The sequence below is a fragment of the Anarhichas minor genome, unplaced genomic scaffold, assembly GCF_050575085.1.
Source record: "Anarhichas minor isolate MPS153535 unplaced genomic scaffold, ASM5057508v1 ptg000007l, whole genome shotgun sequence".
NCBI lineage: Eukaryota > Metazoa > Chordata > Actinopteri > Perciformes > Anarhichadidae > Anarhichas > Anarhichas minor.
The window spans coordinates 12,840,288-12,866,460 of NW_027466453.1; the positions used below are offsets into that span (position 1 = coordinate 12,840,288).

Here is a 26,173-nt window from a genome sequence, read left to right on the forward strand (position 1 = left end):
TCACAGCGAGTGTTTATGACATCACTGAACCCATAGACAGCAGTGCAGCGAGATTTTAGCCTTTTTATGAATCAGCTTTTGTTGTTTAAATGCGACATAAGTCTGTTACAGTCTCAATAATAAATGCATGTATGATTGGCCTCCCCGCTAAATCACAGTGCGAGTGAACACACGTGAGTTAGCTGATCATTCTCATCGGGTGTTGAAAAACACACAGCAGTAGAGGACAGAATAACACACTCAGCTCACAAAAGTCACAACTTTATTGCACCTTTATAGTCAACTATAGAGTGGTGAGAGCCACTTTCATTATGAAAGATCTCTTCCCTGGTCAGAAAAGGTGGTGCAAAAAAATGTAGAGCCATCAATGCAAACATGTGAACCGTCCATTCACACCGATAAATGTTCCTCTACGTCGTCAGGTTTTGAGAGTCACACCCTATACGTCAGATTTCACAGCCTCACAAAACACGTTCTATGGAAATTAGACGGCCCCAGTCCCTCCGGTACTGTACACACTACGGTGACATAGGGAAGCTCCTGCACGGAGACAGAACACTCTCTTACAAACAAGTGATCGAACACATTTGCAGATTAATTCTCAAGTTAACATCCACCAACTGATCAGAGTATTAGTAGCACATTAAAGATCAGTTCTTTAAATTATATATTTATAACATTAAATCCTAGACTTGTTTTTGTTTAATAGCCAATTCAAGGCAACATCTCTAGAATGAAAAGAAATGCGTGGGCACATCTTTACAGCGCTGGAGGGGGGGAACGGTAGCACAAGATGGACTGTACAGGCTTCTACGCTGGCAAAGCATTTTGTCATAACATTAGTTTCTCTACGCATCTGTGCCCGGACTGGTGCAGGATGATCCCATGGTGTCCGCACCCGAAATGCTTTTGTATAAAAAAGTTTCTACAGGATGTACAGGATGCAAAATGTCGGTCCCGGGAGAAGGGACTACTTTCTGATATGAAACAGGGGGTGGGGGGGGTCTGATCGTTGATGAAGATGGGATACAGGATGCCTGGGTTCCTGAGTCTTAGCCCAGTTTCTAGGTGACCAGCATGAGCATCAGAAAATTGCATAGAGATATAAGATACATGGGGGGGGGGGGGGGGGAGAAATGATTGGCATTGTGGCAGTCCCATCCCAACACAGTGCCCTGAAGTATAAAATGTAACCCCTCTATTTCAGTACATCGGCGAGGAACAGTTTGTGAACGGTCAAATCTCCACACAGAGCTTCTGAACGCTGGACCGAGGAGGCGAGCTACATTATCAAATAGCTGCACAGTAGAAAACAAGCGCTCCCGTCGAGAGTTTCTCCCAACAACCCCAGCGGTGCACGATGCACTACGAACATTAACATCCAGGTAGACGGAGAGAAACGTCCATTGTGTTCGATGTCAACACTTGCACAGACAATACAATTCGGCAGAGCATTCTTTTGTGGTCTAAAATGTGAAATTAACTGAATTTGTTCAGGCGCAAAAAGGGTCGTAACTAAAAGAAAGCAAAAATAAAAACAAAACTCACCAAAGTCATATTTTTTTAACCAATTTAGACATGCATCTTTAGAAAGAAAAGTGGCATTTTAAAGCTTAATTCTACCAACAATATGAAGGTAAAATTTAAAAACAAGCCACGTGGCACAGACACTGCAGCAAAATAAAAACATAGCCGATAAAGGTATGAAATAGGAAAATCAGTAATCTAAAATAACATATGTTCCAATGATTAAATTATTTTTTTCTTTGTAATTTGGTGTAGAATCATTTCAGGAGAAGGTTAAAAAAAAAAAGTTTTGTCAAATTAACTGAGCCCTTACGTCTGCAGAAGTCTGCTCCGAGATTGTGTACAGTTTCAAATACAAGACAGTCGAAGTATTGCAGATATACTTTCTCATTATTAGTCCACCCATAAATGGTTCACTGTATATCATTTCATAGCTCAAGATCGTTGGGGCAATAACCAAGGCTGCCAACGTATATTCATTTGACATGGGGGTTTCAGTTAAATATTGCATGCGTAGAGAAGCTCGAGCCGTCTCCTCTGGTGTTCGGATTAAAAGGGGAACACTGAAGCCGGAGGAAAACGTTTCATGTTTGTTTCAAATTGAGATAAAAGGGGCTGTCCGACTGTCAACGTGCTGCTTTTGAACTCGTATCGTATTCAGGAATTTGGGACTCGACAAGACGGAGAAATAAAACTAAAAAGAGAGAGGAAAAAAAAAAAAAAAAAGGTACAAACATTTGGTATACAGTATTGTTGTCTCTATTTCCAAATCAGCACAACCTCAACAGCAATCTGGATTCTCATCGGCGGACTCCGAAGCCCCTCTTTCCTCCAGGTGTTACAGACCACTTGCTCCGCCGGTCCTGGACCTTCTGGAAGATGCTGCCGCCACTTCTCCACTTCTCCTTCTTATAGTTTTTCATTTTCTTTACCTGTTCATTTGTACAAAAACAGAAGTTGAAGACGAGGGGCCGGCGACAATGGGCCTAAAGTTCAGCAGACCTAAAGAACAACTGATTTAAGATGACATTCTTATCTATATTTCCCCGCCTCACCTTTCCCCTGTCAAAGTCTTCATCCCACTCGTCGATCACAGTGTCGCACTTGGCGTGGCGGACGTCTTCAGCCGCATCCCTACTGATAGCAGAGACCTCTCCATCCCAACTGAGGACTAGATAAGACAAACAAAACCCATCAAATGCATCTTTTTGGCTACAAATTGTCAAAGCATTGCTGTACAACAGATCAGATTCACACTCTGTCTCACCGTTGGCGCCGTAGGCCTTATCTGTGGCGTTCTTGAGCAGCTCCTCCACCACCCCGCTCGTCTTTTTCCCGTCCCAGGCTACCGGAGCAGCTCGGGTCGGGGTGTCTCCTACTTCACTCCCATCAGCCGCCGGGACCTGGCTGCGTTTGTAGCCGTCCTTCACGTGCCTGTCCCAAACTATCACCGTGGCTGGATTGAGAAAACAATTTAAAAAAAAAAAAACATATAAAGAGTGATGAAATCTGCCAGTATAAATGCAGTATGTCATGCTCTCTTGGTGTAGTTGTGAAATGAATGGTCACATTAATGAGGCTGAAGTGGTGCAGCACTTATCGGCAGTATGTTCTTATCTGTACAGTGTGTGCACGTTGACATACGTTTACTTGTTTCGCCGTTCTCCGTGGCGTTCTTTTTGGAAGGGGGCTCCGCTGCGTCGGGCTCGTCGTTCTGCCCGTCCGAGCATCGCCGGCTCTCCTCCCACAGTCCAACCTCTTCTTTTAGCCTCTTCTTCCTCTTCTTCACCTTTAATTTCTTTTTCAATGTTACCAAATCCCCCGTATCATTCTGAACGACCGCAACCTTCAGCTCAGAAGTGCTATTGGGAGAAAGCTCAGTTAATTTATTGCACCGTCAAGAGTTTCTAGACGTCAACTGGCTGTTACACAAACACAGTTATACGTCTCCTCTTCCAGATTATGAGCTCAAAATTCATTATGCGGCAGCACTTTTTGGACAAAAATAAATGAATATTGGGAAACAAAAACAGACCTGCATCACTACAAGAATGCTACACTTCAACCCACCTCTCTGGTGCAGAGCATGCCGACGTCACCCGCAGAGCCTCCACCATCTGCTTTTTCTTCTTCTTCACAGCTTTCCTTCCCTGCTCTTTGTGATTCGACTCGCACTGCGTCGGGGTCGTGGCAGCTGGCTGAGGCTTTTGCTTCGACTGTTCTGTATCCGGATGGGACGTGAGACTCCACATGCCGCCCTGACACCAATCCTCTTCCTGGTTCGACGTGTCCAGGTGAGACTGCACGCACTCCCTTTCCTTAACCGCCTCTCCGTCTTCGTGCTCCTTCTTTCGCTTTTTCTTCTTCTTCTTGCGCTTCTTCTCGCCGGCTGACTCCACAGGGTCGGTCTGCGGCACTGTAGCCGGGGAGGCCACTGGCTCTGCGTCGCCCTCCACCTCAGAATGCCGCCGCTTCTTCTTCTTCTTCTTCTTCTTTTGGTTGACCTTTTGAGCCGGAGTGCCGTTGAGGTCTGGTTCTTGGGCCAAGGAGCCGAGGCCGTTGGAAGACTTGGGGCTCTTTGGGCTGTGAAGCCCGTTGGTTTTAAGAGAAAGGCTGGCGTTTGGTTTCTGCAGTGTGGAGGGAAGGGACTGTTTCTGAGGGCTCTGCTGTTTGAAGGATCCACTTAAGTGGGCAAAAGGCGATGACTGGACTTTAGGTGAATGGAATGGACCAGCTCTGAGAAGAGAACAGAAGAAAAACATTTGGATTTGCCTTTGAGGAAGACAAACCTGGATCTCTTGTGCATTTTCCTATGTGATGCTCATACCTGTGAGTGTGAGAAGGTGAGGCGAAGGTGAAGGGGTTAAGTTGATTTTGATGCGTGGGGTCACTGGACAGCTGGCGTGGCGAAGAGGGCGGAGCATCAATGCTGCTCGGTCTCCGGCTGCGAGCCTGCAGTTATCGACATAAATAAAAACTTGGTGGTCTAAAAAAAATAGCCATGAATGTGACAAAAATAAGGAAGAGAATCAAATGAGGAAGATTAAAAAAAAAGGGGGGATGGCAGGAAAAGATGGAGGGAGGAAAACAAAAAGGAAAGGGTATGGCAAGAGAAGAATTAGAAATGGTTAGAAAAAAAGAACAAACTGAAGGAAAAGACGACAAACTCTAAACAAGTGCTACCATGTGGTCGATTAGACAGCAACACTGGATAAATTACACGTTACATACAGCAGTAAATCTACTAGAAAAGGAGAGTTTACTTGCCTTAATAAAACTACTTATTGAAATCAAGGGTCAAATTTGGGATAGCAGTGTAGAGTGTCAACAGGAAACCAAGGTATCATGAGCTTTCACTAAGACAGGAGGTGCTGCTGCTGCTGTGGATGGGAATGAAGTTCACCTTCTTGGCTGACAGGGCCAGCTTCTTGGCAGGCGGCGGCGACATGGTGCTGGTGGCTTCCGACGCGATGTTGTTGAGAGCCGGGGTTTTGATTTTCGCCGTCCTCTGCTCCTCCGTGCTCTGAGAGCGCTCCACGCTCTTGGCTGGAGACGCCGGGCCATGCGAGCCTTTCCGCGGGGTGGAGGGAGTCTCTCCGACCGGCGCGCTTCTGGTACCCACGGAGTCCTGGCCGAGACACAAAGACAAGCATGCTGCGGTTACGCTTCTGGGTCAGCTACACCTGGCCCGATCAGCCGCTATGCATCTTCTTAAACTCCGGTAAATAAATCTGCTGTAATGACACATTCAACACATGCTATTCTATTCTTAGATGATCCCGCCTTTGAACCAAGATTGGTATTTGTAATGTTACCTTTGAGTCGGAGTTGTCGGCAGAGGAGGAGTCAGACAAAGACTTAAATGAGGTAGACGCCGACATGCCCCTGCCCTCGCCGCCTTGCTTTTTATCTCCCTCCGCCCGGCTGAGCCCGTTGTTGGAAGGGGTCGGGGTGATGCTGCGGGACTGCACTTGGCTCTGGGGAGACGGCTTCTTCAGCTTCTTGAAAGGCTCCTCGATAACCGTGGGCCCACCCGGCTGCTTTGGGGGCCCGTTGGAGGACGACATCCAGTTGGACAGTCTGGGCTGTGGCTGAGAGCTCACACCGTTCCTGGAAATGGGCAGACCCAAACCACTGTCCATGGACTGGATCTTACGCAGCTGTGCAGGCTCCAGTTTCTGAAAAAGAGTCGTATTGTAATCAGAACATGCCCATATTCTAGTACACGTGTCCACCAGTGAGCCGGACGCCATCTTGTGTAATACCTTCGTGATCTGCGGGGAGGACAGAGGCCCGTTCAGGTTGGCCCTCCTTATCTGCTCAGACGACACACTGTTCTTCCCAGGATGCAACATGGCCTGCTTGGTGGTCTGTCCGTCTGCGTTCTTCCTGCTCTCGGGGATCCTTTAATACACAAATACAGACTCTGCTTTATTTAATTATAAATCCAGACAACACCTGGTTTGATCTCTGGCAGCCATCCACGGTGTCTTACCTCAGGTAGAAAAGCACGTACGCCTGCTGGTTCAAGACCACTTTGATGTTACTGGAGTGCACCATCGAGTCGTTCATTTGGTACCACTGGCCGTTGCTCGCCTGAGAAGAAACAAGGAAGAGATACAACTTTAAAATGGAGCCGGCTGTGAAAATGTTTTTTGCTTCATTCCTGTAATTATAATCCACCAGGTAGAATGGAAGGAAGTTTAAAGTAATTTATCGTTAAATACATTTACTCTGACGATTATCGAGCCTCCTCTGTGTTATATTTGCCTATAATATGTTCACGTCTTTGTTTTTATTTGACTTTCTTGTCCGTTAATCTCATGTTTCTGACCTCATCTCGTCTCAAGGTGTTCTCCCTCAGATTTCGACATGCACAATAATAAAAACAACGGATGTGCATCTGCTCGTCTTACCTTGACGTAGCAGTAGTAGTGGCCAGCATGACAGCTGTAGCCAGAGTGGACCAGAACAGCGTAGAGGCCGTACATAACGGGATCGCCTGAGCTCTGCGACATGTAGGGGCGGATGTTCAGGAACTCTGGGTAACCGACATCCTGAAAAAAAGAGAAGACAGAAATATGAGCTCGCTGAAAAATCCCACCGCTCTTTCAAAAAAAAAAAAAAACAGTCGATACTGTGAGAACTCTGTGTTCACCTTTGTTATCTTTCCTCCGCTGAAGTTGGCGAACCTCTTGAGCGAAAGAGTCAGTACGTTAGACGTTCGATGGACTGTGAAGCGCTTGGTCGCTGGCACTTTCTTTTTGCACCTGGCGGAAAAAAAAAAAAGAGGATAAAACATGCGTTTTAATGCCCTGTAGATTTACTTAAAAACATAGGATGCTGTCAGAATAGATGAAAGGAACTTACTTGGCACACATGTAGGCATTCTCTCCACAAAGCACGTCTGGTTTAACAAACAGTTCCAGGGCTCGCACAATGTTTGCTGCTTGCTGACAGACAAAAACAGCGAGATACAAGGTGTTGCTGAGGCACGTTTAAAAAATATATATATATTTATATATTATATAAAGTTATATTGAGGTCTTGAGTAACGTACTCGAATCTCCAAAGCGATGTCCAGGTAAGGGTCATATGTGTCTGACACACTTTTACAAATAGAGCACTTCACTGAAAGACACAATAACAAACAAATGTGATTCTCTAATCCTGAAGAAATACAACGTCAATGTCACCGGGTGATCAGCGATCACAGGAACGTTTCACCCGCCTCCGTTCCACTTCCTGTAAACAGAAGACTATCAAGAACCTCAAACCAACGGCCTCTTGCTCTCAGATCAAACATTCAGGGGAAACACCTTTTCATTTAGCTCTCTGCTCATTTCAGATGTGATGGTTACAAGTTACTCAACCAGATGACAATACGCTTTATACCAAACTGCATCTTACAAACCGTTTTCTGATTAAACTTAAGGTCACTAAGCACTGTAAGGAACATTAGTAAATTCTATTCAATAGCTGAAATGTCTATGGATGTCGAGTAGCTTTCCTAATACTTTTCAATTTGAATCAAAATGAGAAAAACAAGGCATTTAACTTGTCCTTTTTAAGGATTAATGAAATCTCCTTTTGCTCTCAAATAACCTCTTAGCATCAGTAACAGACTACTACTTTGGCTCTGCATGTGTGGACGCAGTATTGACCTACATCAAGCTGTGTTAATGTTTGTTGACACTGTCAGTGTAGTCTGATGGGTAATGGATCAACATGCAATACCAAAAGCAACCAATGTGGACATTCAACAAAAAACGAGCACAGTTCTGGAGGCAACATTTTTCCTGCTTTCTCTCTGTGTAAAAACAGTCAATACCTCTGGACCTGAGGTAGCCTCCAAAGATCTGGTGAACCAGCGTTGTGGCCTGGGTCTGCCTGTCGAGCCTACAGACGGGAAGGAAAAAGAAAATCAGAAAAACAGAGACATCGATCCATTTTCTGTGCTTATCCGGGGGCCAGATGTCCAACTTCACACTAGTGGACAAAGAGAAAAAGACATACTCATACTTTCAACACTATTAAGAAACAATAACAAAGCCTTACTTAGGGTAGCCATTGAGACAGGCTTTCTGCATGGCATCGATGGTGTACCGCAAAAATTCATGGGCGTCCTCTTGGCTTCCAAAGCGAAAATGTCTGGCAATTTCTGTGGGAGACAAAAGAGTCGATGTTAGCTTTGTGCTAATTTCCAACCCTGACTGCACCAACATCAACCTAAATTATGCTAGATAGGGCTTTATTCATGAACAAGCAAAAGCAGCATGTGTATACCTTCAGTAGCCTTTCTAACGTACCCTGCTGCTCAATAACTAGTCTGTATTTCTAAAACCATTCGTAGTATTATACAAACACTGTGATTGTTTACATTGTGATTTGGATTATTCAAGATGTTTACGCCTGGCAATGAGGCGCACGCACATGTTGTAAAGCAATAATCAGGGAAGACAATTTAAGTAATACGTTTGTGAAGTTTAAAAGAGTGTGCTTCACTTGGCACTCGTGCAGCTCATGAGCAGCGTGCAGTCACTTAGTGACTTCATCTAAAAGCCTCGCGTTAGAGATACTGTAGCATCTAAACCCTTTCTGCCTCTGCTGTTATTTCCTAATGGGAAGATGGGGAAAGTGTAAGCTGGAAGAATAATGTGGTCATCCCCACATTCCCGGCATTGCATCCCTGCGCATTTACGACGATGAGTCACCCGTGACTGGGAAAGAGAAATAACACACCGTCCTCTGATGACCTGTTCAGGTCTCTTCTCAGAGACGGGGGAAACAACATCTTGAAGGCATCAACTCGGCTGGCATACGACTGGGTGGTTGTGGTGTTGTTTTGTTTGTGAGAGCCTGGGGCGATTTGAGAGATAATTTACCGTAAGCTCTTTTGATTTTACTGTGACGACACTGCACTGTATTTGTAATTCTGGAGGAGGCGTGCTGAGCGAGAGGCACAGATGCTGTATTTTCATTATACGTATTTACGTTGTTCTCGCCGTGGAGAGGCAGTTCTGACTGCTGTGGTGGCCACCGGCTCGCTGAATGTATATAGAAACCGTAACAACACAATACAGTGCATCTCTCAGTCCTGGTTCCAAGGAGGGGAAAAGCTGGACTGTACAGTTTTTGTGCTAAAGCTGCTCGTCTCAGCCCGCAGTCACAAGGAGACAGAGAGGGCATCGGGGAGGGGTGAAGGGGGGAGGGAGAGAGAGAGAGAGGGAGAGAGGAAAAAAAGAGGCGCAGGAGGTGGAGACATGATTGCAGCAGCACATAAGGAAGAAGCAGGAAGGTAGGAAGGAAGGGAGGGAGGGCTCCTGTGAGACTACGGCACAGCACCTCACCGTGTCAAGGTGCAACTCACACTTCCTCTCTACTCGGTGTTCATTCACAGCCTCACTGCAGCTACTGGCTGTTGTCACTCGGGACACTGTGGCCAGCGTTGCGTCATCGTGACTCTGGCAGTATTAAACTGGCGTCTGTGATTCCCGTCACAACTTGCATTGAGCACAAACTGCTCGGCCACAATTGCGCAGCGCTGAAGGAAGCCGGCGGTCTTACTTTTCAGGTCTCTGATGAAGGAGACAGGCTTGATGGCGTTGCCCGTGTTGGCAAAGGCTTGGATGATATGGTTCTGCATTATACAGATCATACAGAAGCCCGACTGGTGACCTGGAACACAGACAAAGGCAGACATATCAGAGTCACTCAGACAATTAAAGTGCAGGAATGTGTTATTGTGACAGTATTGAGATTCAGAAAAACATTATTGGGCATTATAAAAACATAATTTAATGTAAAACCATGACAGCAACAAGGAAAATGCTAATTATTTTCTATTTTTTAAACAAATAATCAGTATTTTATTTGTGTTTGAAGGTAAGAAATGATCCAGCTGCTTTGGCTTGCAATCCACACTGACATTCAGCCACATGTGTCCGCTGATAGGGCGACAGCAGCGAGGGTCCGAGTCATTTTAAAACTACGTGGGTGTGCGTAATGTTTGAGAAGCGAATGAGAGTGTAACTGCTCTAAATGTGCGGCAGCATTTCAAATACTCACAGGCACGGCTGTGCTCCTTTGACAGCAAGTAGTTGGCGAGGGGCGGGGTGTAGGTGAGACACTGCACGGTGGAGTTGAGGAAGCAGGTGTTCCCGAGGTTGTGGAGACCGGCTCCCACCCTGTACACGCGGTCCCATTTAAGCGCGAGCTTGCTCCCTGGAAAGAGCAACTTCTGCGGCGCGGGGACCCCATCGCACTGGCCGCTGACTGTGTTCTCTGAAACTGCAGAAGGAGGAGGAGGAGTGCGGTCACTTTTGTGATTTATCGGGACAGTAACACAGAAAATGAGCTTTTATGGCTCGCAGCGGAGGACGAAAGGTGAATATGGGGGGAAAACGGTCAAAAACTACATTTTCTCTTCCACTGTGAGGGCTTACCATGCCTCTTTATCTGGGCCGGCTCAGTGGCCCTCTGGCCCGTAGCGCCCTCGTTCCTGGGATTGAGGATCACATACTTATTCTTCAGGCTGTCCAGTTGGTAGGAGAAACCCTTACTGGCCGGCTCGAACTCTATCTTCTGCAGGAGGACCTTCTTGGCAGAGGAAGCCAACAGCTTGTTGAGGTCCCCCTCATCACCCGTGTCCTTTCGGCCAGGTTTTAACGCCTCTTTGAGTTTATCCACAATCGGCATTGTTGGAACATCACTGCAGGGAAAGTTGGATTGAGCGTCAGTGTCGTAAATTGTTTAACGGGGCCGCTTCACTAGGCCCACAGGAAGCTACACAAAACTCACGCTCATTACCCCAAAGAGACCAATCATCATCTTATTAGGTACAACCTATTAGGTACACTGCCTTTTATCTATTACAGGGTGAGTGCTGTGACTTCAATCTGTCACCATGGCAGTTAATCAACAAAAAACGTTGAATTTATCTCTCAGATAATCACATAAGTGCTCAATGAGGCCCTCTCAAGGCCACACATCCTGACGTGGCTCCACGAGAGAGAGAGAGAGAGATAAGGATTGTGTGCATTCGAGGTGCCAACTGGGTCTTGGCAGCTGTTCCCACAGTTATGAATGACAGCAGGCGCTGGTAACACAGGGCGCCTGCGAGTGTATGAGATGAGAGGACAAGCATTAGAGCACATGAGGCGCCAACAGTTGCTGTCAAACGGCAGAACTAATTCTTATCCTTTATCTTGATTGCATCGATGTTTTTATTGTTATCTTCCACCATGTGTCTCTTCAGTAAAGCGGTGTATCATCAAATGTTGTCATCTGGAATATCGGTGATATGAGAGATTTAAAAAAAAAAAGAAAAAGGGTTAAACATTTGCATTGGTTGTCTGCCGTCTCTTTAAATACAGGGCAGCTGGGTGAACCAGAAGGACCATGTCCGCGTAGATAACAACAACAACCATCTGCCAGAGTCAGCCCATTGAAGGACTTCTGATGCGCTACTTTCTACAAAAAAAAAAGGCAGCGGGCCAGCACGATGTGCTCCACGCTGACCGAGCGAATGAATCACTCAGCCTCCGAGACGCTTCCCAAACACAACAAACCACCCTAAAAAGGTGAAAGCATTACATCACGAAGATGTTACAGTAGTACGACACTAAAAAAAAACACCGAAAGGCACGGAGCGCCAGGAGAGCGGTGCTCATCAGAGTGGGCGGTGACGTCATGAGGAGGGAAGGAGGGCTGAACATGTATTGTATGGGCACAAGGGCACACTGACCTCCATGTGCTGCTGATCCTGATACAGCTATAAAAAAAACGCCGGAGCCCCACGGGGACACGGGCAACTGCAGCGATGCAACCGCAAGACCAGGCAGCAACATCAATACGTTAACCACAACACAGGTGTTTGCTTAGATTATTATGGCATTTAGCCGTTTCATTCGTATGTAGCACACAGAAACTTTGTAATGTTTATGTTTGCATTTGTGATCTCGTCATGAAAGGGACATTTTTGTGTTGAGAGGTGATATGAGCCATTCATCAGCAGTGATAGCTGTGCGTGAATATTAGTTGAGGTGTGCTGCTGATGTCTGGAGGGAGATCTGAGAGCAGATACTTTGCATAAGGAATCCCAAAAGATGTCACCTTCAGACGTGGATGGTTTAAACATTTTTTGGGGGACCTCAAATGATCATAACTCCATAAAATAGTCATTTTAATTAAGAGTGTTGCATTCAGGTACATCCATGCTCTCTAGTTAAACTATTTCAAGCAATAGCTGTGTGTTAAATATGTAATGACCTCTCAATATGAACACGACAATAAGTCTCTTTTATGTCCTCTAATGACTACAGGCCTGTTCTGCTTATCTCATATTTTGGAAGTACTCCTCACACTGGCATGCTTATTTACATCAGTGGAGTTGTCAATTTTTTCTTTAATCTGATAATGCAATCACAGGCCAAACTGCCATTATTCTGCGGTTAATAGCGCCGCATATTAGGACCAATACATAGAAACAAAGTGGAGTCAACATGTCCGACTGTGACTAAACTTATAGACCAGAAAAAGACTTAAAAACACTCCTTAATTAGACGTCATCTTGTTAACGGAATGCTGTGTTGCAGCAACCACAGTGGTAGAGCAACATTAACAATTTATCATCTGTCTTTAAAACGCTTCAGATCAACGTCTCTAATAGAGCCAACATTTATCAATAAAAGAGCCACGTGGGCAGAACAACAACAAAGTGAATAGGGCTGAAACGATTAGTCAGTTCCTTGATTAGTTGATCAACTGAAAACTAAATCATGAACCATTTAGCTAACCGGTGAAAATGAAAACTAGTTCCAGCTTCACAAATGTGAGGATGTGTTGCTTTTCTCTATTTTGAACCATTGTCATTTGTTGTCTTATGCTAGTGAACTAAATAGTTTGGGTTTTTTTCGGACTGCTGCACAGAAAATACAATTAGAAGATGTCATCTTTTAGAAAATTGTTCTTTTGGCAAAATATGTAATCAACGTAATTGTGTTGCTGACACAGATAAAGCTGCTGGACACGGTCGTGTTGAAATGACAACGACCAGCATGCAAAAAAATGTATTTATATACAGTAATAACCAAGGAGCAGTGATTTGAGCTGTACCCACTCGTGGACTAAAAAACGGCAAACGATGGATTTTATAGGAAGCACCTGAAGGCAGCACAGCTATTGCTGTCACTTCTAAAAAAATCCTTCGATTGTTGTTGCTTTATTAGACAACTATCGTTACTTTACTGTCCCACGCCGAGGAGTTACAGTTTCCCCGGGTCGCAGTTCTCGTTATCTCCACTCCACTAGCCGGGCAGCCTCTGCACACCAGCCGAAGTCAACTCTTAGGGCCACTCATCATAGCTCAAATGCTAGGTTGCTAACATCGACCACAGCTAACGGTAATGTCAACTTGGACGGTGTCAAGTTTGGAGACAAAACATCGTCAACAACGTACACGTGTGTATCCCTCTGTGTTTAATGGGTATGTGTGTAGCGAAGCAATGGCGATGCTGCTCGTTGTGTCGTTTGCGGTCTTTTTTCACGCTTGACAGTAGCAGCAGCAAATTAGCCATCGAGCTAACTTAACGTGGCGAGCCGATAGCCTTGCAATGTGGGTTAGCATCTCAGCGTCCGGGTGGCTAACAAACCCCCAGCAGCCGCATCCCGCCTGCTTGTTAGACTACATAATCTCGGATATATATGCTAACATATATTACGTACGTCCGAAAGGCGTTTAGTTCGCTCACCTTTCTGTTCAAACGCGTGAAAACGTTGACAGTACAGGGGTCTGCTTCCTCAGCTGTAGCTCTTGGGTCTGGTATTTTCGCCCATGCTGCATTATCAAAGGGCGGCGACAACGGTGATTGACAGCGATGAACGGCCAATCGGAGAACAGGTCACGCCTTAGCCGAACGGCTCAGCCAATCAGCGCTCAGACTGACGCAGCGCTTGTCGGGAGAAAGACACCAAGTGACTTCAAGACACCGCTGTTTACCATCGATGCTGTCGCTGGGATGTATGTTAACAGTTTTTAATGTAACAACAAAGAGCGCCGATAAATCCCCAATATGCTGCAGTTATGTCGGTCTTGAAGAAGCGTAGCCATTCGCTCACATGAAAATGAAATGGCTTCCCTCGTGTCAAATTCCCTTATTGCTACTGATTTTACCAACAAATAAATGATTATGTCTGCAGATTTCATTCATATTTTAGGCAGCCTATGCTGATTTAATTTGATTAGCCTACTATTCATAATCATCTTTGATAATAATGCTGCTGGAGTGAACAAACAAACTAGTAGCGCAGAATAGTCACAGTAGCCTCAGAGAAAACATTGCGGTTGCATTTCATCCTCGAACATATTTAAATAAACGCTATATCTATCCGTGCTATATACTATATAAATATATAATCTTGAAATCCAGAGTGTCATTTCAAAAATTACGTCTTTGTGCGCATGGATAGGCTCGTGAAGGAATGTCTGTGAAATGTCCCATGTTGTTGTCTCCACTAAGCGGCAGCAGATTGCTGTTTTGGTGTCACAAAGCAGTTACTGTCCCAGCCTTTATTACGGTTTTTTAAAATACGGATTTAAGAAACTGAAAATTAAACATGACACTGATCTTTATTTGTTTCTCTTCGCCTGCTGTACGACCTGTGCCTCCTTTTATCAAGTGTGAAATGCGGTTCTTTCTGCACCACGTGTGTGCCCGTCTGTGTATTATTGTATGTACACCACTAGCAAACAAAGCCGTGCTGATTCTTTTAATGAAGTGGAGTCTTGTGGATCTGCACACAATGAGCATTGGTGTGAAAATAACCGTGCAAAGCATCTAAACAGGGTTTGACATTTAATGTAATAGTCATAATGTACAGTATTGTTTCAGCCAGACATGCATGCAAAAAAAATCATCTCAAATGTCTCGTGTGAAACCAGCACGAGACGTCATACTTGAGTACAGCTTCAAATTAACTTTTTTACACTCTCATAATTAATAAAGTCACATGGCATTTGCTCAACATTTTTTATGGTCATGTCAAAGGCTCTGCAGTGGACGATTACAATTTGACCTCGAAGGCACATAAAATGTGTATTTTGCTAATACTGTTAAAATACTTGGTCTTCTACTTACTACCAATGATGTCACAAAAAGTATCACAATGTTGGCTTTTTTTTTTTTCTCAATAGAATATGATGAATCATATAACCTCCTTAAATAAAATAGGCTCTTATACGCTAAAGCATTACAAAGAGAAGAGCTGTAATAATAAAAAAAGTACAAAATGGAGGATTCAATCCTCCTCTTCAGAAATGTTTCATTAGAGACAATATGACTGCTGTGGCAATTGTGTTCAAAGTGCATTCTTGTCTATTCAGGATTATTTAGAGAAAACATTAGCGTGAGCACTGATTGTGCTTAGTCGAAACAGGTTTGTCACATCTTTAAAAAATAAAATAAGAAGTAATCTGAAGCAGGACAGGCAAGATGTGATCGTTCCTTGTGATAGCCCTGCTGTCACAAATCAGGGCGCCAATTGCCACTTAATGTTATTCATGAACAAACAATACACTTTAAATTATAGGTATGCACGTGTTGCATTGTAGAATTATAGTTCGATTTAAAAAAAAAAAAAATACCTTTGGTTAAAAAAGGTAAAACAGCTCAAGAACAAAAACGCTACGAACAGGAATACTGAATTGTGATGATTATCCCCTTTTTTTTTTTCAGCTGACAGAGAAGTGGTTTATGAGGAAGTGCTTTGGATTTAGGGGTAGAAGTGCCTGAAAGTGCTGCATTCATAAGACTGTTGATTAAAAACATAATGAGGCCTGTAAATAAAAACAACCTCAGCCCGGAGCACTTGCCCTATGGTTGTCTTAACAAAAAACAAAAAAAAAAAGTATTTATTTGTATTTTTATCTTAGACATCTTTGGACTATTGGACAGCGGTGGAGTTAAGGGTCTTCGATGTCCAGGAAATCCCTTTTGGGCGTTGCTGCCCCTCTGTACCAAGCACAAGAGTCATCGCTCCTCTTGATACAAGCAAAGTGTTTGGCCTGCCCTCCGTTCACTGTCCTCTCAATCACCCAGTCCGTCCACAGGCACTCCGCCGGGCTGCTGATCATGCAGGGGATGACGGTGCAGCGGGTGATCTGAGGATCGGAGAAGAGACAAACATCAGGGGTTTAAATTAAAAAACAAACAATGCGCCCTTTCAAGATTATTCTAGTTTGCAGTCGTTTTATACCTTGCAATCACAGCCCATTTCATAGCGCTGAGTCAGGCTCTTCTTCTGGATGGCAGTCAGGTCCTCCCAGGGCTCGAGGAAGTCACACAGTGTGATATGCATCGTCCCATCGGCCTCCAGTTTGCCTGAAGAGGAAGAAAAGTGCATTAGGCGACATCAAAGCTAATGTGAAGACGTATTTTATATTTTATAACGTGTGCTTTGAAATGTGGTAGAAGTTTTACCTGTGATGAGATACTCCTTGTCATTATTTTCCAGACTCACGCCACACACTGCAGAGCTGGGAGCTGTGTAGATGGCGTCAATATCCTGGGTGGGACCTTTGAACATCTGACAATTCACGCAGAGAACAGAGCATTTAGATTCATATTGCAAATAAGTTTATGACACAAAAAAAGCGTGAGCTTAATCCAACATACCTTGATTTGTTTGATGTCATACTTGATCCGCTTGATGGGGTTTCCATAGACGTCATTGCCAACATCAACCTCCTGCCTCCCGACCATCTTTGCCCTGATAACTGGAAAGAGACAAAAACAAACCCACATTAAGTTCATTGTATTTGAAGACAAAGCTCCTTCGTCAAACACCAGTGTCATGTAAAAAGCAAACAGGATCTGCGTCCGTCTGTATCTGATCTGGGCCCTGCCCAGGTTTGGCATGCCGGACTCGGCAACAACACATTGCTGCGGCTTGGATCTGAGGAGTTTGGCATGTGCCAGGTACTGGGAAGACAGAGGCAACATGAGTGTTTCATCAGCTGCAATCAGAGGGAGGAATGTGTGCTGCCTGTTCCCAGGCTCCTGGGCCGACGCAGGAGGAAGCCAGTCAGCAATCTTTGAAAAAAGCTGAACTAGAATGCTCCCCTTCACCCCCAGGCCTCTCTGCCGGCCTGCCTCTCTGTCTGGTTAGAGGTGCTGACATGCAGATCAACCTCTCTCCCTTTCGTGTTTAGCCTGTTTAGCCTTTTTCCCCTTCTCTCTCTCTCTCTCTCTCTCTCTCTCTCTCTCTCTCTCGCACTCTGAGGTTGCAGCTTCCAGATTCAGAGAGGTTTGGACGGGGAAAAAAATATAACAGTTCAAGTGGAAAAATATCATCAGAGCCATACCGATGAGCCTTTGAGCTCAAAAACAGAGTATTCAACACGAAAATATGACTCGTGTGTCTCACAATCAGCGCTTCTGTTACGTGAATCCAAGTGTTGAAGTACAGTATAGCATTGCTCATAAGCCAGTCATAGCTAAATACCTATGGACTACTTGTATCATGCACGTTCACAGGACTACTACACTTACGAAATCATGTTCAAAATCAAGCGAAGGAGACTAGCGACAGAGTTAATGTTAACCAGATGTTCTCCCTGAAGTCCCAGTTTAAGTCCTCGCTTTCTCAAGGTGGCAGCTACCGACTGCTAAGACCACCACCAGCCCGCTTCCTTACCGAATAAGATCACGCCCATTTGCTTTTTATATGACGGAGGTATGAAGCTGCGAGCCATATGTGCCCTAATTTGATGACAATAGAGGCTTAGAGAACACCTCCTTTTAAGGGTCTAAAGAGCGAGAGAGAGAAAGAAGAGAAACGGGGAAAAAAGGAGAGAGTGTGCGCACAGATGGAGAAAGTGATGGAGTGATGGTTTAATTCTCCAAGCAAGGGAACAGAGAACAGACAGGGATAGCATTCGCATCGCAGAGGTGGCCTAACAGTGTGTATACAGGGAGAAGACTTAGCAATACTGGGAGAGAGGGAGGGTTTAGTTTGTAGCTATCGGAAAAATGTGCAAAATACTGACTTGTGCATGCTGTGTGCTGCTCTGTGTGCCGCAGAGCTGCTGTGAAGCAGCAGATATTCTGACAAACAAGGTGTTCTAACTACAGGCATGGTTTAGAATGACTAACTGCACCGTGTGATCATCTACACCAGGGGAGATGCTTTACAAATCTCAAAAACACTACACTTAGAGCGAGTCGCGCTGAGAAACGCTCCAACTTCTCTGGCTACAAAGAGGATTAGTGGTAATCGCCTTCACCCGAGTGCACAGGATCACACAAACACACACAGATCACTTCTCCGTCTAATGGTGTAAAGCAGGGCAGGGGAAAATATGCACAGTATTTAAAAAAAAACACACTTATGTGAATGATATACTGTATCATCATTTAAGCACTTGGGCTTTGAAAACAGCTTTGTGAGGGTGCGGGTCATCTCTTTAAATTCTATTCAACATGCTAAAAATAGACACTTTCTTCCATTCGTTATTTGGCGAACATCCACATCATAAACAATAATCAATCAAATCCAAAACAAGCTCCGATGCCCATTGCACTGAAGCACCAACACATTAGTTTCTCCTCGAGGTGGTAGAGTGCGTTCTCAAGTCATTCAGACCTAAATGCCTGTACTGATCTAATTCTAACAAAATATGATAAGGTTTTCTGGAACAGGCTGACCAAGCCCTAAAATAATCACAAGTTTCAGAAAACTGGGTACTAAGAGAAGCATCTAATTTTCCAGTTACTCAAACAATAAACACGTCACTTTGTATTTGGTATTGTGGTCTTTGGAGCGCTTTGAAAAACATAGAGGAAAAGAGAAGAAAGCAAACGCATGTCATGTAATTGCAGGGCCTGTACATCCATGTACCTCTCTGAGAAGCCACAAAGTGGTCAGACAAGAGACTACAGCTTCAAATTGACCCCTTTGCTGAACCTTCTTTTAAGAGGGAATACATGAGTTTAATCCACCATCATCCATTTGATTACTTTACACAATGGACAGATCGATCAGTGCATTATCACCGGTGATGCTGGAGTTCAAAGCAGCCGCACACATTCAATCTGGTGGGGGGGGGGGGGGGGTCACGTTAGAAAACTGGCTTCCTGTCAAGATCTCACACTTTTCACTTTGCTTTTTCACAAATGTGGCACAGGTATAGTCGACAGTCGCAGAGGATTGTGAAATAAAGTGGAAACACATAACGAGCGCAGCATATGACCGCCCGGCATTCCTCTGCCTCAGCCAAGGACCCAAGGGATGGATTTCGATTTATGAGGGGAGATTTTATATTTTCGGTTTCTGCTCTGGCTGTTTTGACAACACAAATGGAACTACTTGTTTACAACAATCGCTGATCTTGTTTTTGTTTACTCCAGTATAGGGAGAGAGAAATACGTTAGGCTCTAGCAAAATACAGAAAGCTCAGGTCAACTAGGGGCAGAGGTGGAAACTGACCAGTTGAAACCACATTTTTCTTCGATCAGACTCTTTCATTATGGATTTGTACCTTTACCTCCATTCTGCACTGTATCTTGACGTTGCCTCCCACAACAAGAATACTTTAGGAAGTACAGCAGATGTTCAAAACGGACGTCGCAAGGGCCCTAATGATGCAATGATTTCACATAAATGCATAGTTTCAGCAAACTTTGACTGTTCTTCCCCATTTTTAAAGAGACACCGTAGCCAAGTCTGTAAGCTACTCATGTTCTTGAGTAATTTTCCGCAGACACTCCGACCACAAATCGGTGCAACTTCAGTAACACTTTCACTTCAGTAAACTGTCTGATAGTGAGTAAGAGTTCCTCAAGGCAATGTCTTACTGTGCAGTAACGGCATGGGAATACCATACACATTATTTCATGGCAGATGCCATCAGCACCCAGGTGTCAGAAACCAAAAATGCAATTTGCACCCGACTCGGGCACTCTATAGTATGTATATATTTTTCCTGAACCTAACCAAGTAGGTGTCAGGTGAAAATACCTGAAAATACTTGTCATCCACCACAACCTACTCCCTACACATACTCTGTCGCTCCTCCTATACTACTACTACTACTACTACGAATACTACTACTGATAAATCTTTCTGGCAGAAGGGGCTTCCTGGCAGAAAGCCTTTTGGCTTGCCATCTATTGCTAAATTAAGTAGAATATTCAACTTGGCAGGTTGTAAATAGCCAAATTGTAGATATACCCTCCGTTATACTGTATGTAAGCCAAGAACTTTGATTTATCGCAACACAAATCCAGTCGCCTAGAGTCCAGAGAACAGTAGACCAGAAACTAAAATAAAAATGGAATTGGAAAGCCTGCAGAGTGAAGGCGGAGCTAGCTGTGGTTGTTTTGACCTTCATTTTGAATGTGCCATCTCATCGAACATCTCATCATTTCATAAAGTCAGCCAACCATCAATTTGCTGTGTAGCAGCCTGTGACTTTACAAGCTAACGACGTCACAGATTAATATGTTTTGGGTTAGTTCGGGGTTTTTTTTGGGGGGGGGGGGGGTTGAGGTCATGTTCGGACCCGACCACAGTGATGAAATTAATCCATCTTGATGTTTAGTTTAGGTTTAAAACAATCCATATAGGCCCCGTACGCTCTACAAGTCCAAATGATGGAAAGCCTTGTTCCCTTCTGTTAAAATAAGAGTAATATTTAATGTTTGGTGTATTTGCTATTTGCTGTAGTTATTTTTTGTCTCTGTTTCATTAAAAAAAAGTAAGACCGAGGTAAAAATGCACTTTTTGTATTATTATAATTATCATAACTAATACTATTGCCATTATTAGTAGTAGCTTTACGCTTTAACACTGTAGTATTTTGTAACAACAAATGGTTCAACTCAAGTTAAATGTCCTCCTTAGCGAACTTCTTTCACTCTTTCCAAGTGTCTTTCATGAGCTGCCTTTGAGTACTTAATTTATCTCAAGGTAAAAAGGTAAAAGGACCTTCTGATAAATCAGCACTTTCCTTTACAGTAAACGCTCCAGCAGGAAGGATAATGTGGTTTCTTCACCCTTCCAAAGCCATGGAATCCAATGGTAAAGAGAAACCTTTGAACAAGTCAGCGTCTGTACACATACCACACACGCAGCCAGCGCACAACCAAGAAAAAAGACCCTCTGCAAACCACCAATTTGAATAGCTACACAGGCTGGTCACTGCCGAGACTCTCGTTCGCTTAAGGCCTGTGTCGAAGGCAGCGACAAGCAGGGTTTTGTAATAAGTCAAAAATAAGAGGGGAAGGACCCACATGACCTTTGAGAAAGAGCAAATCAAACTGCCATTTAGTAGTCATTAAGGAAGTGCACCATAAACCGCTCCACCGCTGAGTTGAGGATGGTAATATATATAGTGTGTGCATGATCCTGTTGAGCAGTACTTGATCCACAGTTTCCTCACCAGGATGAAATACAGACTTCCATGTCTGAGCTGTTTCTATTGTCACACGAACACTCCACGAATGATAGTTAGAGAGGCGACAAAAACTCTGATCAGCCTCAATAGCAGGCAACAATGTGGAAAAAAAATAAAAAAAATGCTTTTGCAAGCAATCGTGTAAAAACTGTTTGAAATATTTGACATGTTGTGTTTCTATTGTACTCGGTGGTGGAAGAGGTGTTCAGATCCTTTATAAAGCATTCAAAAGATTACTGATGTAAAAAAAGTTTGTATTATCAGCACATTGTACTAAGTCAAGTCCAGTTTTATCTATCTATCTATCTATCTATATATATATATATATATATATAGCGCCAAATCATAACAGAAACTCTATGAAAAGTAAAATGTCAGTGTTGTACTTGTTTGACTGTTATCTATGATGTTTTTTGGATTAATAATGCCGATAGATGAATTAGTATGTTGCATTTTACGGCTGTGGGTGTTGAAGGTTGTGCTAATCTGAACACTTCTATACACTGTTGGGTAGTTTAATCTACAGCAATGCATCATATTCTATCAGACCATCATATGTGTGTAGCATCAGAACAACGTCTTACTTAAAAGTTAACTTTTCATGAGCGTAGAAAAACAGCCCTGTTCTCAGCTTTGTGACGATGCATTTTCCAGCTGATCCAAGACGTTTTTTTTTTTTTTTTAAAGAAGTAGGAGAATTTTCTCACCACATGCAGGATCACCTTTAGTTGACCACAAACATTCAAAACCAACACATAAGCTCTCAGACAAATGTATATTTCCCTCTGAGATGTAGTGGAGTAGAAGTATAAAGTATAGCACAACAAGTAAATACTTAATTAAACTTGAGTACAGTTCTTGAGTAAATGTGCTTATAGTTACATTCTACCACTGATTCTACTGCAGATCAAAAAGTAGGCGCATTAAATAAAGTAACAGTTACATTTCTGTCGCTATCATGACTCAAGACTATCACCAGATGATTAGAGAGAGAAGGAGGAAAAAGAGGAGGAGGGCAGTGGAAAGACAGATTCCACCCTGTAATTGTAAACACAAGAGTAGGGGAAGTTCCCCCCCCTCTCAGCATTTACAGTTTCTTTGTCAGGAAACAAACGACATGATCCTCGACACTCTGCATTCAAACGGATTAAGACGGACTGCTGCGTTATGTCGATTCATGGTACTCAGTGCGTTAACTTACCGACGTCTGAGTTGCAAAACGCCTGCTGAGGATGCGCTGGGGAGCAGCTGCAGGCTTCTGCGATTTCGTCCACTCGCCATAGAAACAGGATGGCCAGAGTGACTAAACAACTGTTCGCCGTCCAGGTCATCTTGGAAAACGAGTTCAATTGAATTAAAGAGGTGGTGGTGGGAAAAAATAAACGAGAGGGACCAATTGAGCAGTCAAAAAAAAGGAGATGAATCAGAAACGTCCCCGGCTTCGAGCGAATAAGAGACGGCCCCACTTGTCAAGAGTGTGAGACGCACAAGGCGTGAGAGGCTTATCACTCCTGTAGAAGACTCAAACGCTGTGAGACTGCCTCCTCCAAATCTGTTTTCCTCCACCGTGAGCAGCAGCCGCGTTTTATGAGCGCAGGCTGGCGGAAGACTCCTCCCCTGCGAGGGGGCTCAGCCAGTGAGCTGCGGCGGCCCTGCGGAGGTCAGGGGGTCCCAAAGTTGTCTCACCTTCTGTCGCAATACCGTCTCACGAAGAGGTCAGATGGTAGTGTGTGACACAGCATCTGTTAACGCAACCTCAGCCACACACACACACACACACACACACACACACACACACACACACACACACACACACACGCACGCACGCACACGTGCGCAACTTCTGTTTTTCTTTCATTTGTGATTTATCATTCAACCGTGAACTTTTCCCAATTGACTTATAACATTTAAATCGATAACATTAACTTGAATTATAACCTCACATCAAAACCTATCAGCAAGGAAAAAATAACCTGAAATCGGGTCGGAAAAATTGGGGTCATTATGTCATTATGTCTGAGGAATTCCTTATCTCTCAGTCTTTGTGAGTATAGGCTACGTTTAGGGGGAAAAAATCAGCAGACAACTATTTTGTGGTTTTGCCATTCCAACAAAATGGAAATCTCCATGTTATACTGGAGATGAGTCATCTGAGGAGAAAGGGTGCTCAGACAAATTCTAATTAATTTCAATTCAATTTCAGTCATACAGCCCAACGTCATTACTCACACATTTGCCTCGGGGGGCTTTACGATCTGTACAACATACAACATCCTCTGTTGTCAGGACCCTTGATTCGGATAAGGAAAGACTCCAAAGTATACGAGGATAACCGGCTGCTTTTCCTTAGCACACACAGACATGAGAGTAGCCTACCAAGCTCCTCAATTCTCTCTCAGTATTCGTCTAATGGAAGTAGATATCTGGACTGACCTCCGTCTGATCTTCAATCTTAAGCCCCACTGTCTGTGGTAACAGTGGCCTTACACTATCTTACAACACTTGTGGTGACACCATACAAGTTGGACAATGTTTAAGCACTTTGGCCATAATTGGTTGCTCTTCCCTTTTTTGTATTACCTCAATTGTTTTGCAATGCAATGCATTAAACCTGGTTGTTTTGACCACTTGGCAACAGCAGAAACAAGCTGCTAACGCAACACTGACATCTCCAAGTTTAAGTTGATGAACTTGGTAAACTCGTTAGCAAACAGCAGTTTAAGGCATCTACATTCAGCAGTTATGGAGCAACATAATCGTTCACCTGGAGTCATGTGTCTTGCCACCGGTGAATTTAAATTCAATACTTGGTCAATTTGGTCAACTGTTTACGGAAATATCTGGCTCATTAGCTGTTATATGTTCACTGTATTGTTCCGCAGGGTTGTCACTAACTATGTCCGTCTCCTGTTTGGTGCTGAGCAGGTGGTGAGCTTTGGGAATTTAGAGCTTATTCATTGAAAATAGCTGCCGAAAATCTCTCTATGAGAGCGGTGACAGTGAAGAAAACAGTAAAGTTGTGAGCCAAGCAGCTAAACAATGAGCCGAAAACTTTATAAAGCTCTGTGAGGCAGAGTGGAGCTGCAGATTCAGGTGATAATACTCTGTAAATGTATTACGAAAGACCCCTTTCACATTCTCACATTGTTAATTTAAAATGAATTGAAGCGGCTTTAAACATGTATGTTGACATTTATTTTAACAGGTATAAACGAGAAAATACTGACGAGAGTAGGCTAATCGTCAGCCCACGCCGCACAGTTATCTGCGGTTTCTAGTCAGTGAGTGTGTTTATGCATGCACAGTCAGTTTCAGTAACTATTAAACACTGTTTGTAACAGATGATGGGAGTAGGAGTGGAGGAGGAGTGGAGGAGTGGAGAGAAGTGACATCATCCCCCTAAATTTAATAGATTCAATCTGGCGGCGATTCCCCTAAGCGTACGCTACCCAAGCCCCTCCGCTCTTATGTGAAAGAAACATTATGTTGTAGTCAAATACTTTAGTTGTTCCTCATCCCTTACTCATGCACGAAAATAGATGGCTCCTCAGTTGGAAAGTTCACCGCATGCAAAAGCACCTCAGGAAACGGAGGGTCTCAAGGGTTTAGGGGTTTTGTGGCCTCCAGTGTTGATTCTGGCTTAGAAACGAGAGATCACAGCGAGGGCATGGCGTGTTTGATGATTAGAGCTGATGATGAATAATGAAGAGGACCGATGAGGGAATGAGAGAGGACTGTATCTTCCGCGGCTTCCTCGACTCCCTGACATCATATTTGGCCATCGAAAGTCGGTCTTCTGGCCGCTCTGGCAAATATTTCCACTCTTTTCCATAGATGAGCATTTTTGCCTGGTTGCTTTTCCACAGGTCTCTGTGAGCCCACTTGATGTCTGTGTAAAAAAACAGGCCGAGAGAGTGAGAGAGTGAGAGCAGAAAGGAAAATGAAACAACCAATTTAGAGTCATCTTTGTATTGACCAACGTCCCGTGCGCCTTCTAGGCATTCATTCACGTTTGGAGTAAGAATGGTTTCAGTCAGATAAGGAAAATTCCCAAAGTTTTGCAACCCAGTATGACTCGTTCGCAGAGTGGAAGTTACCAGACACAAAAGACGTACCAATGACAGTAACACAGATGTTGGGCGTTGGAGAGGAATAAGGACACATGAAAGGAAGTGACACATCCAAGACCAAATGAGTAGAAATATGCCCCTGTCTCTTTCCACAGTTTTACCAAAAGCATCAGAGGAACAGCAGACGCCTTCTTCTTGGCTAAGCCCGCCGCCCCCTGTCAAAACAGTCGGCTTCCTTCGCACCGAGATGCTGACTAATGTGGTGGGCTCTGCTCAGATCGCAGCCGTGTCCCCGGCTCCTGAGCATATTTCAAATGACCTCACAGCATGACCATTCTGAGCTATTTCCCACCCTGCAACTCTCCCTTTAGGACGGGGTTTTACTCGCCAGCTAAGATCGGCATTATTGTATCAACATTTGGTTTTAATTTGTTGAGAGAGGGCAGATTTGTCAGAGAAGTGCAATGTAAGCAGCCCCCCTGTGTACTTTACCCACTACAAACTCCAAAAGGGGCTCAGGAATGGCCATACAGCCCCGGAAATTACAGACTTGCAAGGCCAGGAATACTCTCAAAAGGAAGTGCCCAGCAAGATGGTAAAAAGAGGGTCTCATTGCGGGAAC

At 44.1% G+C, this 26,173-nt stretch overlaps 2 protein-coding genes and 1 long non-coding RNA gene across 4 annotated transcripts; 1 reads left to right on the forward strand and 2 right to left on the reverse strand.

The window, feature by feature from the left end:
* Nucleotides 1-245: 245 nt before the first annotated feature.
* usp36 (ubiquitin specific peptidase 36) lies at nt 246-13,907 on the reverse strand. 2 transcript variants are annotated; one of them, XM_076085914.1, is made up of 20 exons: nt 13,779-13,907; nt 10,473-10,738; nt 10,096-10,317; nt 9,595-9,705; nt 8,086-8,188; nt 7,859-7,926; nt 7,088-7,158; nt 6,898-6,980; nt 6,686-6,797; nt 6,444-6,584; nt 6,023-6,123; nt 5,793-5,931; nt 5,343-5,705; nt 4,931-5,155; nt 4,355-4,479; nt 3,598-4,263; nt 3,172-3,389; nt 2,795-2,983; nt 2,583-2,698; nt 246-2,459 (listed from the first exon to the last, which is right to left on the reverse strand). In XM_076085914.1, the coding sequence occupies exons 2-20, from the start codon at nt 10,723-10,725 to the stop codon at nt 2,328-2,330; spliced, it is 3,438 nt and encodes a 1,145-aa protein (XP_075942029.1). In that variant the 5' UTR covers nt 10,726-10,738; nt 13,779-13,907; the 3' UTR covers nt 246-2,327. The 2 variants fall into 2 exon arrangements, with proteins under 2 accessions (XP_075942029.1, XP_075942030.1); XM_076085915.1 differs by lacking the exons at nt 9,595-9,705; nt 10,096-10,317; nt 10,473-10,738; nt 13,779-13,907 and adding an exon at nt 9,398-9,414.
* LOC142944795 (uncharacterized) lies at nt 13,254-18,825 on the forward strand. The gene is made up of 2 exons (XR_012952878.1): nt 13,254-13,430; nt 15,959-18,825. It is a non-coding gene; the product is annotated as an uncharacterized LOC142944795 (long non-coding RNA).
* On the reverse strand, nt 14,783-23,022 carry timp2b (TIMP metallopeptidase inhibitor 2b). The gene is made up of 5 exons (XM_076085927.1): nt 22,683-23,022; nt 16,701-16,801; nt 16,506-16,611; nt 16,282-16,406; nt 14,783-16,186 (listed from the first exon to the last, which is right to left on the reverse strand). The coding sequence occupies exons 1-5, from the start codon at nt 22,810-22,812 to the stop codon at nt 15,989-15,991; spliced, it is 660 nt and encodes a 219-aa protein (XP_075942042.1). The 5' UTR covers nt 22,813-23,022; the 3' UTR covers nt 14,783-15,988.
* Nucleotides 23,023-26,173: the final 3,151 nt, after the last annotated feature.